This window comes from Monodelphis domestica, chromosome 1, assembly GCF_027887165.1.
Source record: "Monodelphis domestica isolate mMonDom1 chromosome 1, mMonDom1.pri, whole genome shotgun sequence".
Taxonomy (NCBI): domain Eukaryota; kingdom Metazoa; phylum Chordata; class Mammalia; order Didelphimorphia; family Didelphidae; genus Monodelphis; species Monodelphis domestica.
This window is the reverse complement of record NC_077227.1, coordinates 76,994,677-77,006,487: the sequence shown is the minus strand read 5'-3', so window position 1 is coordinate 77,006,487 and position 11,811 is coordinate 76,994,677. Positions and strand designations below refer to the sequence as shown.

At 41.1% G+C, this 11,811-nt stretch overlaps 1 protein-coding gene across 4 annotated transcripts in view; it reads right to left on the bottom strand.

Moving 5' to 3' along the window:
• Window positions 1-1,495: 1,495 nt before the first annotated feature.
• Window positions 1,496-11,811, bottom strand: part of HPS1 (HPS1 biogenesis of lysosomal organelles complex 3 subunit 1) — a 38,542-nt gene continuing 28,226 nt past the window's right edge. For all 4 annotated transcript variants that reach the window (XM_056801148.1, XM_056801159.1, XM_056801169.1 and 1 more), the window contains 7 exons: window positions 10,875-10,936; window positions 10,160-10,294; window positions 10,002-10,066; window positions 8,522-8,667; window positions 4,896-5,009; window positions 3,572-3,654; window positions 1,496-2,765 (listed from right to left, as the gene is read on the bottom strand). In XM_056801148.1, the coding sequence (XP_056657126.1) occupies window positions 2,603-2,765; window positions 3,572-3,654; window positions 4,896-5,009; window positions 8,522-8,667; window positions 10,002-10,066; window positions 10,160-10,294; window positions 10,875-10,936 (768 nt within the window). In that variant the 3' untranslated portion in view covers window positions 1,496-2,602. The remainder of the gene's footprint in view (window positions 2,766-3,571; window positions 3,655-4,895; window positions 5,010-8,521; window positions 8,668-10,001; window positions 10,067-10,159; window positions 10,295-10,874; window positions 10,937-11,811) is intronic.

Genomic DNA, 11,811 nt, shown 5'->3' with positions numbered 1-11,811 from the left:
TGATGAAGCCTTTGGGTTCTTCAGAATAATGGTTTTTATTGCCTGCATTCATAACTGAAGGAAAAGTTTTAGTTAAAGTTAGGGAAAATATTTATTTCTTTTCCATCTAAGCTCACAGACCCTCCTGAAGGGTCTAAACACCAGACCCCAAGTTAAGAACTCTTCTCATACAGTGGGACACAACTTGTGGTTATTTGGGAAGAATGTCCAGTCTGTGTAAGACCATGAAGCCAGATTGGGGTTATTTTATCCTCAAGGTAACAGGAAGCCACTGATGGTTTCCCTTTTGTGTTTTGATCTTGAGAATCATCAACAAATACAACCATTTTCATATGTACAAAACAACATGGGATTTTATAAGAAACTCTGAACTCCTATTATGTACAGGTTGTCTTTAAAGAAGTAACAGATTAAATTAACGAGGTAGTAACACAAAAGCCCCATTTGTGTCTTCTCTGTGCGTGGTTTTTCTGTCTGTGCATTTTTAAAAAGGGAATAGTCACCACAACAACAAAGTGAAAAACAAAACAACAGCTTGTAAAAGATCACCGATGATTTTTGAGCAAATGAGTGAAAAATGTATTGGGTATTAGGAAAGAATGGAAGTAGGCGGCCAGTTAGACCAGGCAAATGCTAACCAGGGATATGAGCTAGGTGGTGGCTGCACTGAATTGAGAAGAGATATCAGGGAGGTAAAACTGATAGGATTTTGCATCTGATTGGACTAGAGTTTCTTAAGAATTTGTAGAGACCTGCTTGGAGAGATTGTCTATCCCACACTCTTCCTGGATGCCCTAATATCGCCAAGAGCTACTAGAGGAAAATTAGTTTTTTCCCCCCTTCTTCTCCTGTAATTGAACTGTCAGTTTTCTAGTGTGTTTCCTTTACAAGTCAGACCCGGGCCTTTGAGATAACTTTTGCATGGCTGAATAAGTAATGACATATGCTATACTACTATACCCATTCTGAGGAAGGAAGCCCATGGGAGCAGTCCCAGGAACACTGGGGCTTAGCAGTTTGCCCAGAGCACACTGTGAGAGCTCATTGATGTTACTATCATCAGTATTATTTAAATGATACAGACTGCTTGACATACTGTGGCATTTGTCCAATAGTCAACCTCTTGGAGATCCTTATGGAATGTGGGTTCACAGGACAGGGTTTGCTTGCTGGACTCAAAATCCCAAATGTTTAATTCCTTTTAGGGAGCTCCAGATTTGTAGGGTCTTTGCTGAATTTGGCTGATGTTTTTTTAAGCCAGCCTTGTCTTGTTCTAGTGAGGCTGGGCCTGCATTTGGATTGTCCTGTGTGTTGTAGCAGTTCACTGGCAAATTTCAGCTCGGGAATATGGTCTCCTCATCTCCTGGGGCGAGGACAACCAGAGCTACTCAAACTGCAGTGGCTACAGAGTCACTTGTAGTCTTATCTGTGTTGATAAAAAGAAATGGGCAGGTAGTGTGGGCAGATTTACAATATATAAAGCAGAAATGAGGTATTTATAGAACTTAATGTTTTATTATTATCATTCAATGCCTCTTCAATTCAATATCTTTCTCCTTGATTAAAATTTGCAGAAGACCTAGAAATTGGTTTCTTGTTTCTTTCTACTCTTTGAGGCTCTGGAGTGTAAACTACATTTTTGGAAGACAGATATTCCATCCAATGGAGTATCATTAAAAGGACAAAAACCCCTTCCCTTCTCTTCATTTTCTACCTTTACTTGGAATTCAAGAAGCACCAAGTCCTAGCCCACACAGACAAAGCTGGGAGTCAGCAAGTTTTAGGAACCTGTCCACTGTGCAGGGCATATGAGCCTACTCTAAGCCCTCTTTCTACTTTACTATTTGATGTCAATGAGGTCTTTTGGATTTGGGGAGGCAAAGACAGGGAGGTCAAATGTTTGAGCAAGTTCTCCTTCCAGTTCTAATTAACAGGATAAAAGGAAATTCAGTGAAGAAAAATAGGAAAGGTAAGTGCTTTAAGCTATGCAGGGAGCTAAGGTCACAAAGCCCTGCATATCAGGTATTAGTAACTTCCTCCTCTTTTGGGAGAACACCTGAAGAGGCAGTCCCTAGGTTTAGCACCTCCAAGTTCTGACATAAAAATCCCTGAAACTTTTAAGAACACAAGAGCCCATTCAAAGCTCATCATTTTCTTGCAGAGAGAAGAATAATTTAAAGGGAAGCCCAACCTCTGCCTCTAATCCTCAACCTGGTCTAACACAAAGTGGCACCTCTATCATAGATGCTAAGATCTACAGCACCCCAGGTCTGCTTTGTGGCATGGAAAGGTGCCTCTGAATACCATTCATTCCATGCATTGGCCAGGGTGGGGATTTTCAAGAATATATAGACATGGAGATTTCATCCTGCTGCCTTAAAACTATCACTGAGCAGGAGGGCATTTTTCTCCAAATGATGGATGGGTAAGCATGGATTAGCTGTGACCTGTATCAGTGCAGAGCCTGAGAACCTGAAGTGGGGCATGTCTATCCTCAAGGCAGAACATTTTGGGGCCTTGGACAGGTCCTGAAAGAGGGAAGCCATGGAATAGACCAAACAAATGTCTTGTAAGAACCTGAGAGACAGAACAGTCCAATCTCCTAGAGCAAGGGGATACGGGATAACTCCCACAGTCGCCGAATCAGCCCAGCTGCCTGTTGGACCACTATGTCCACAGAAAGGACAGAGAGATGGATGGTCATCAATTCGTAGCATTTCACTATTTCTCCAGCACGGCTTTTGCTGTAGTAGCGGAGAAGTTTCCTAGGAAATGGGGTAAAAGAAAACACATATTTCAGGAGAGCAGTTGTCCCATCATAAGCCAAGTGCTGGATCCCATGGGCTGGCTGGTCTCAAAGGTCCATATCCAGCCCAGTTCTCCTTAAGGATAATGCTGACCCATGATGTTTGCCAAGCTACAGACCCCTCTCCATTAAAGGGCAAGATTTCCAACAACTCAGTCATTGAGGATTTTTTTCTCAGCCTTTCTGAGCTCTTTGGCGCCCAACTAGAATTGTACTTGCTTCTCCCTTCTCTCTGACAGTAATTCCCCTCTTTCAGAGAGTTTCCTATCCCTTGGATTCCAGCAGTAATTCCACATGAAACAGAATCTGCCAGGCCTATACATATTTGATATTATAATAAAAGCTTGGTGGAATCAGTAGTGCGTATTAGGATGATAGCACAGGGTCAGAGAGAGAAGCTTCCTTTGTGGCCACATGTGTAGACATCCTTCTAACTGGCTTGCTCAATCCCAGAGCATCAAGATTGGACTGTACCAGGTACAGCAAGGTCAGGCATTAAGTGTGTGTATTTAGGTGTGTATGTATATCTATATACATACACACAGATGCTCCTAAGGCAGATAAATGTATATATGTATATAGGCAATCTCTCTCTCTCTCTCTCTCTCTCTCTCTCTCTCTCTCTCTCTCTCTCTCTCTCTCTCTCTCTCTCTCTCTCTCTCTCTCTCTCTCTCTCTCTCTCTCTCTCTCTCTCTCTCTCTCTCTCTCTCTCTCTCTCTCTCCCCCCCCCCCCCCCCAAGGTCTTCCTTTCTGGAAGGATGTTACCTGTAATAGTCTCCCCCAAGTACACCGATGGGAACTGAGTCTTCAGAAAGGACTGGCACCTCTATTGCCTGTAGTTTGTGGCCCTAAAAAGAAAAGGAAAAGATCTGTGAGAAGAGACTGGAAGGAGGTACAGACAGAAACTTCATGAGTGATTCAGACTCATCTCCAAACCATACCACCCCATGGGTATTACCCTCCATCTCCTCCACCTTCCAACCCTTGCCCACTATAAGAACAGAACGCCTTCTGGTAAAGGACTACCTTGCTCACTGTATTTGTATCCCTAGTACTTAGCAGAGTGCATGGTGCATAGTAAGTGCTTATTAAATGTTTTTTCCTTCCTTCCTAACAACTTGTTTCCCTTTAATAATTAATGATCTATGCCAAGGAGAAATTCTAGAATTTAGACTAGTCCTTCCAGCCTTTATTTTCATTTTTTCTCATTATTGAGTAGTACCGGGTAATTTGGACTGGAATACTCTAGTATGTGACTTGAATTTTCCTTCTTTTCATTTATTTGTTGCATTTTCTGATGTTCTGAACTGATGAAGGAGAGTGAGATTTAGAATCAACTTCTCATTTAGTCATTCTGCCAGAACTCTCCAATCCCTTTTGTCTGATATTTTTTATCAACTGTTACCTTGGATACTGATGGGTCCAGAACTCTCTTGGGAGAGGAGAGGAGGAAGGAATCAGAAAGGATGCCTATTGTAGTTGGGGGTAAGAGAGGGAGAAAACAGCAGTTCTGGCAGAGAAAGGACAGGCAGCGGTGAATAAAAGACCTGGATAATGGAAACGACAATAGGGCTGATTGAACAGTGGAGATTGAAGTGATAGCTCTTTTGATGCTAGAAAAAAAAAAAGTAACAAACAAACAAACAAAACATATGGAGAGGGAGAATTGAAGAGCCAGAAAAAAAGAGAAATTAGAGAAAGCAAGGAATAGAAAAAGAAAACAGAAAAAAAGTATGGAAGTAAAAACCCATTCCCTATTTTTATATTGCTGAAGGTAGAATGGTCTCGTTTAAAGAGTAGTGTTGGAAAAATTAAGTCAGAGCCTCAGCTTATCCCTCACTAGCACATGTATAGCCATATAATATAATAATATAAGCAATGGTGAGAAAATAGACAAAGGCAGTATAATCTGTATCCTTGACCTGTGAGTTCTGTCCTCGAATCAACTAAGCTATCTGGTCTTCTATTTCCACAGGGCCGTTGTGAAATTAAAATGAGACCATAAATGGAAGGGTTTTAGGAAAAACAACATTTGCATAGCTCCACAAACACATCTGCTTTCTGTTCCTGAGGGCATGGCTATACACACCAGGTCATTCTCAAACCACAGGAAGTAGGAGCAGTAGTAGTCGCCATCTCGGAATGTCATTGTTGTGAAGCCCTTTTGGAGGTATCGCCGAGCCATGGCAACTAAAGCCCAGACCTGGGGGAAAGGAGAGAGGAGAAAATGAGAAGACTTTACCTTTCCCTCTAGTTGCCTGCTTCTCTGAGCTGTGGCTTTCAATTTTCTTTTTGTTGCTTTCTACCACTCAAAAATCTTACAAACAAGCATTGTTTTGATGAATCATTTTTTTTTAGCAAACCTCAATGAATGAATACTTTATACTATGATTTTTAAAGTGACATTACATATCTTATGACACAAAGGACTACTTGTGATCACCCAACTCCTGTTCATATTCTAGGAAATTAGATACCAGGAAGTCAGACGTCAGTTAGGGCCTCTGAAACTGGAGATACTGGTTGGAATTAGGGTAGTACCAGGAGATGCACTTTGACTTAGAACAGCTTTGAAGCTCTGGATGCTGGCCAAGTTCAGAGAACGAGTGATCTCACATCATCATCATCATCATCATCATCATCATCATCCCTAACATTTACATAGTACTTAAAGGTTTATAGATTGCTTGATATGTATTCTCTCATTTGAGCCTTACAACAGATAGGTGCTATTTAAAGATGAGGAAACCAAGGCTAAGAGAAGCTGATTTGCTTAGTCACAAAGCTAGTAAGTGGTGGAAGGAAAGGGAAGAGACAAGATTTTAATTCAAGTCTTCTCTGACTCCATTATACTACCTGGCTACGTTTGCCTTAATGACACATGCTTGGTTGTGATGGTGACCATCAAAGATGAAGGTAACCTCAGGTGGGGGCAGTAGAGGTTAGGTTCTGGTATCTCTTAGAGGAGCTACATGAGAACAGGATGGATATTTGCTGATATCACCATGAAAATATAATTATATTTAGGAGAAATGCTTGCTAGAGGAATAAGTCATCATGAACACATTTCCTTTCAATTTGGATAATGAACAAAAATTTAAAAAGATGTTCAAAAATCAAAAAAGATGAAATTCAATGCAACAAACATTTGTGAATATCAACTGAAAATCTATGCAATAATCAATATATCTTTTAATTCTTCACTTCTATTGGGAGTTACTTCTTTCACAAACTAACCCAGGAATATTAAGAAAGGGCCTCTAGTTAAACATTAAGCATGATATTATAAGTAAATTAGGGGAACATAGTATAATTTACCTGTTAGACTTATGGAGAAGGGAATCATTTATGACCAAACGAGATAGAGAACATTACAAGATGTAAAATGAATAATTTTGATTATATTAAATTAAATTAAAACATTTTGGTACAAACAAAACCAATGAACCAAGATTAGAAGGGAAGCAATAAGCTGGGGGAAAAGTTTTTATAATAAATTTCTCTGATAAAGGTCTGATTTCTCAGTTATATAAAGAACTAAGACAAATTAATAAGAATCCAAGTCATTCCCTGATGGATAAATGGGCAAATGATTTAAATAGGCAGTTTTTGGGATGAAGATATCAGTTAACAATAATCATAGGAAAAAATGTTCTAAATCACTATTGATTAATGAAAATTAAAACAATTTTGTGTCTGAGATACCACCTCACACCTATCAGATTGGCCAATATGACAGTAAAGGAAAATGATAAATGTTGGAGGAAATGTGGCAAAATTGGGACACTAAAGCATTGCTGGTAGAGCTATGAACTGATCCAACCATTCTGGAGGGCAATTTGGAATTATGTCCAAAGGACTATAAATGAATTCATACTCTACCCTTTGATCCAGTAATACCACTACTCTGGTCTGTATCCCAAAGAGATAATAAAAAAACAGGAAAGACCTATTTGTACATAAGTATTTATAGCTATTCTCTTGGTGGTGGCAAAGAATTGGAAACTAAAGGAATGTCCCTCAATTGGGGAATGGATGAACAAATTGTGGTAAATGATGGTTATTGTGTTATACGGAATGATGAATAGGATGATTTCAGAAAGAGCTGGAAAAGATCTACCTGAACTGATGCAGAGTGAAATAAGCAGAACCAGGAAAACATTGTACTCAGTAACAGCAATGTTGTGAAATGATCAAATGTGATACTTTGCTACTAACAATAACACGATGATTCAGAACAATTCTGAGGGACTTATGACAAAGAATGCTACCCACCTCCAGAGAAAGAACTGTTGGAGTAAGAATGCAGATGAAAGCAGATGAGTTATCACTTTTATATGTAGGTATGTGTTACAGGGTTTTGGTTTTGTAAGATTATTCACCTTACATAAATGAATAATAGAAAATGGAAAAATGTTTTGTGTGACAATACGTGTATAACCCAGATTGAATTGTTTGTCAGCTCTGGGAAGGGGGAGGAAAGAAGGGTGGGAGAAAATTTGGATCATATGACTTCAAAAAATTTATGTGGAAATTTGTTTTAAAAAAATAAATTTCAAAAAAAAAGGGCCTCAGGGCTAATCACACCTGACTAAGAATCCCTATGGTACCTTCCTGCCAAATGGTCCTCTAGCCTTTGCTTTAAGACTTTCAATGAGGAGGACCTACATGTCGAGCAACAGGCCCTTCTAACTTCAGGGGGCTCTAATTGTTAGGAAGTTCCCAGAGTTGGAAGAGGTCTCAAAGCCTGTCAGGTCCAACCTTTTTCTTCTCCAAATGAGGTGGATGAAGTAGAGAGAAGTTAAAGTTGCTCATCCAGTGTCACACAGCTAATGTAGGAGGTAGAACTTGACTCTAGGTCTTCTTGGTTTCAAGGCCAGCTCTCTATTCACTAGATCTAGAGTTCTGGGTTTGAAGTCAGGAATACTGGAGTTTAAATTTGGCCTCATATACATCCTAGGTGTGTGATCCTGGGTAAATCACTTCACTTCTATCTCCCTCAATTTCCTCTACTGTAAAAAGGAGATAACAATAGCACTTACCTTCCAGGGTCGCTGTGAGGATCAAATGAGATAATGTTTGTAAAGAGCTTAGCATAGAGCCTGGCATATAGTAGGCACTATATAAATGCTTATTCCTTCTCTTTTCTCTCCTCCCCATCTGTGCTTCCTCTTTATTTACAGAATAAGGATGAAGAAAATGAGTGCAAATCAACCCCATGTGGAAAATTATAAAGTAGTTTTAGAGGGAGAATACAACTCATTGGGAGGCTCAGGAAAGTCTTCATTTAGACAGCTGGGCTTAAACTGGAATTAATGATTAATCTATGAGGTGGGAGTAAGGATGCATTGCATGCTAGTGCAAAGACACAGGGGCAGGAAATGGAGTGCTGTGTGTGATAAACAGTGAGGAGGCCAGTCTGGCAGAGCACAGGCTTTGAGCATTGGAATGACAGCCCTTCAGATTCTCAAAGAAGCTTTTCCTGCCCCCACCAAGGCTTTTCTTCTCTGGGCTAAATATTCCCCAGTTCCTTCAAATGCAGCATGAAGCTATGTTTTATTTATTTATTTTTAGTCTCATAACTGAAACTGCTTTAGCTAATTTTATGTGCACCCACAGTACAGGGGAAATCTTGAAAAGGATCACATGAGACAGGATTTCAGATAGATAGGAACAGCACTAGAAAGGGAAGGGTCGCTGGGATTACTGGATTACCTTGGTTTTGATGAAAGCAGCCAGGGGTCCCTTGCCCAGTTCAGATGTTGTGTGCTCAGTGATGTTGAGGGAGGGAGCCACCATCTGCCCAGTCATTCGATCCACATAGATGAAATGCACCAAACCTGGAAAGTCTTCCAGGAACGTGAAGGCCAGGGTTAAGGAGGTACTAATGTTAAGCAACAGGAGGGATCCCAGGAAAATCATCCAACCAAATCTAGAAGCATCCATCACCAGAGGCAGTGGGTATGTCATTTAGCTGAATTCTAGTTTCATTTCATCCCTCTCCTCAAAGAATATTACTTCTTTTCCCTCTTTCTCCTTAATTTCTCATAATTCTCAGTCTTGGGAGTCCCATGAGACATATGAGACTCATATATTTGAGGGGAGGGACAGTTAAGGAGACAACAGTTAATGAACTGTTTTGACCCAGACAGAATGGCCTAGAAGGCACAGTGCTGGAATCAGAATCTGTAAGACTTGGGTCTGAATCCTGACATTAGACACTTACCAGCTGTGTGACCCCACAAAAACTCTCTGATCCCATCTCCTTATCTGAAAATGGGGGTGATCATAGCACTTTCCTCCAAGGGTTGTTGTAAGGATCTAATGAGATAATGAATGTAAAGCAACTAGTAAACTTTAAAGTACTCTATCAATGCCAATGACTAACATTGTGGCCATCAACCGGTTTTTCATAGCTGTTACTTGTATACTGACAACCAGTGGTATCACCTCTTTTCTGAATTTGGACAGTCAAACATTCTGGCTAGTGCAATGGGGGAGGTGGGGAGAGGACACAGGGGTCTCTCTTGATGCCATTAGTTTAGATGTGAGCCATTCCTCCATTCTAGGAACTTAAGCATTTTGACATAGATTGGGGGAGTTTCATCTCTTTTATACATTAAAAACATCCACAGAAAGAAAACAGTTAGTTTGGCCAACATGTAGCCAGTTATGTTCTGGCAAAGGGTGACCTTTAATAATCTCTCCCCAACAAATCTCAGGAAAACTGTAATCAAGGACAGTACTTGACATCATAAAGGGAGGGAACAAGCATTCACAAATGGTAGGCCTTGTGCTAAGCACTTTACAAATGTTATCTCACTTGATCCTCACAACAACCTGGGAAGCAGGTGCCATCATGTCCCCATTTTACAGATAAGGAAACTCAGGCAAACAGTGGTTAAGTAGAGACTCCCTTTCCTCCCTTCTGCCTCTGATAGCTAGTATGTATGTGTGTATATACATATGCACATATGAATGTATCTGCACACATTTTATATATACATCTATATAATATACTCAATATTCACACATACTCGGCATTATCTATATGATCCGTCTCTATATATACCCAATATCTCAGTATCTATACATTTGATATTCATTACTGTACAGCACTTTACAAATATCAGCTCACTTGAATCTCACAACAAGCCTGTGCAGCTCTGGCTCCCCCTTCCTGAGTCAGGATATGACACCAAGGTGATGTCTCTCTGACTCTTCACCATTAAAAAGTCCTTCCAGTCCACCAGCTTTTCTCTGTCAGATAAAAGCAGAGGAAACCCAGGTGACTTGTGGTTGAAGGCTCCAGTCTAGGCCCAGGCCCACCTCACTAATCATTCACCTACTTACTGCATGACGCTCTGGACGTGGCTCTGCAGGCTCTGGGGGAGACAGGGTCCTCCCCCTCCAGGTACTGGGCTCAGGAAGTAGATTCGGTACATGGAGCAAAGCTGCCGCTTTACCTTGCCACAGGCCTGGATAATCCTGAGGATCCAGGACTCAATCAGTAGTGCTCATTAAGCCCTGCTCCTATGCATTTTGCTAAGTGCTCAGGATAAAAAACAAAACAAAACAAAACAAAAAAACTAAACACAATCCCTGCTCATGTCCCAGTGGGAGGGGCAACATATAAACCAAGAAGTGGGTCCAGGGTACAAACAGAGAAGGGACTTAGAAGGGACTGGCAGCTGGAGGCCTCAAGAGGTCGGTGCTGCAGACACAAGCATCCTCTCTTCCCCAATTTCTGGTGGGCCTGTTTTTCTTGGCTGCCCTCTCTCCCACATACTGGAGCCTCAGCTTCCTCAGGGTTCTCTCTTCTTTGATGATAATCCTGCTTGGGAATTTTCTCTCTAGCTGTGTCTACAGAGCTTCTCCTGGCACCTTTCTATTTTTCTGTACTCCGGCATCTTTCTGTCATCTCATACTCAGACACATTAGTGAGGAGCTTTGGAAGTCATCCTTGTCCAGCCCCCTGCCTAATAGCTCCCATTGCTCTCACTTTGCTATTCCTTCCCACCTACTCTCCTTTCTGAATTCAGCCCATTTTTCTAGAGCTTATACTTACTCCATGTATGACCCTTGTTCGTTTTTGGAGAAAACCTTGTTCTTAAATTCCAGCCATGAGTTCTGAAATGAGGATAGAGAATTATAGGGATCCAGACCCCCAAAGGACCCTTTACCTCCCAGCAATGCCAGAGCTAGGGCTGAAACCACAGGGCTTCCTACACATCTGTGATGACTTCAGAATCAGTTTTAGAGTCCTATACCATCCTGTGGTGTAGCTCTTTTGTGCACTGAATATGATGCTCATACATATTCAAGATGATCACCCTGAGGCCCTATAAGATCCTGAAATGCCTCCTGAATCATCAAAAATTCTAGTGGGTTTTAATATTTCATATACTTTACTCCCTTTGGCTCCACTTCATTTTTCACAGTGGCGTCAGGCTCACCCTCCTACAACATGACCTTCATGACATCATTCCTTTGCTTACAAATTTCTAATCAACATCCCACTGCCAATGGAACAAAGCCTAAACTTATCATCTTTGTATTCAAGGCCCTCTCTAACCTGGCCCCACTTGTCTCCTCCATTTTTATCCCCCATTACTCCTTGTCACATTCTCTTTTTCAACCTGGCAGGTCTCTCCACCTTCCCCAGAGCCTACCATGGATAGCACCCTCTTCCCTGCTTGGTTACATTGCTGACTTCTATTAGACCCAACCAAAATTTATTAAATGCCTACTATGTGCAAGGCTACTTCATCATTCTCCTGGTCTTAGATGATTTCCCTTTCTTCTTGGCCTAATCAATACCTACCATCTTTCAAGGCCCCAATTCAAATACCGTATTCTCCATGACATCTTCCCCAGTTACTCCAGCCCACCCTGATCTTCTCTCTTATTCCTTCTCTACAGTACTGAGTGTATATACTACGGTTGGTACACATGCTCTATGCCCATGATGGCAAATATATACCACACTTGCCAAAGATGGCACA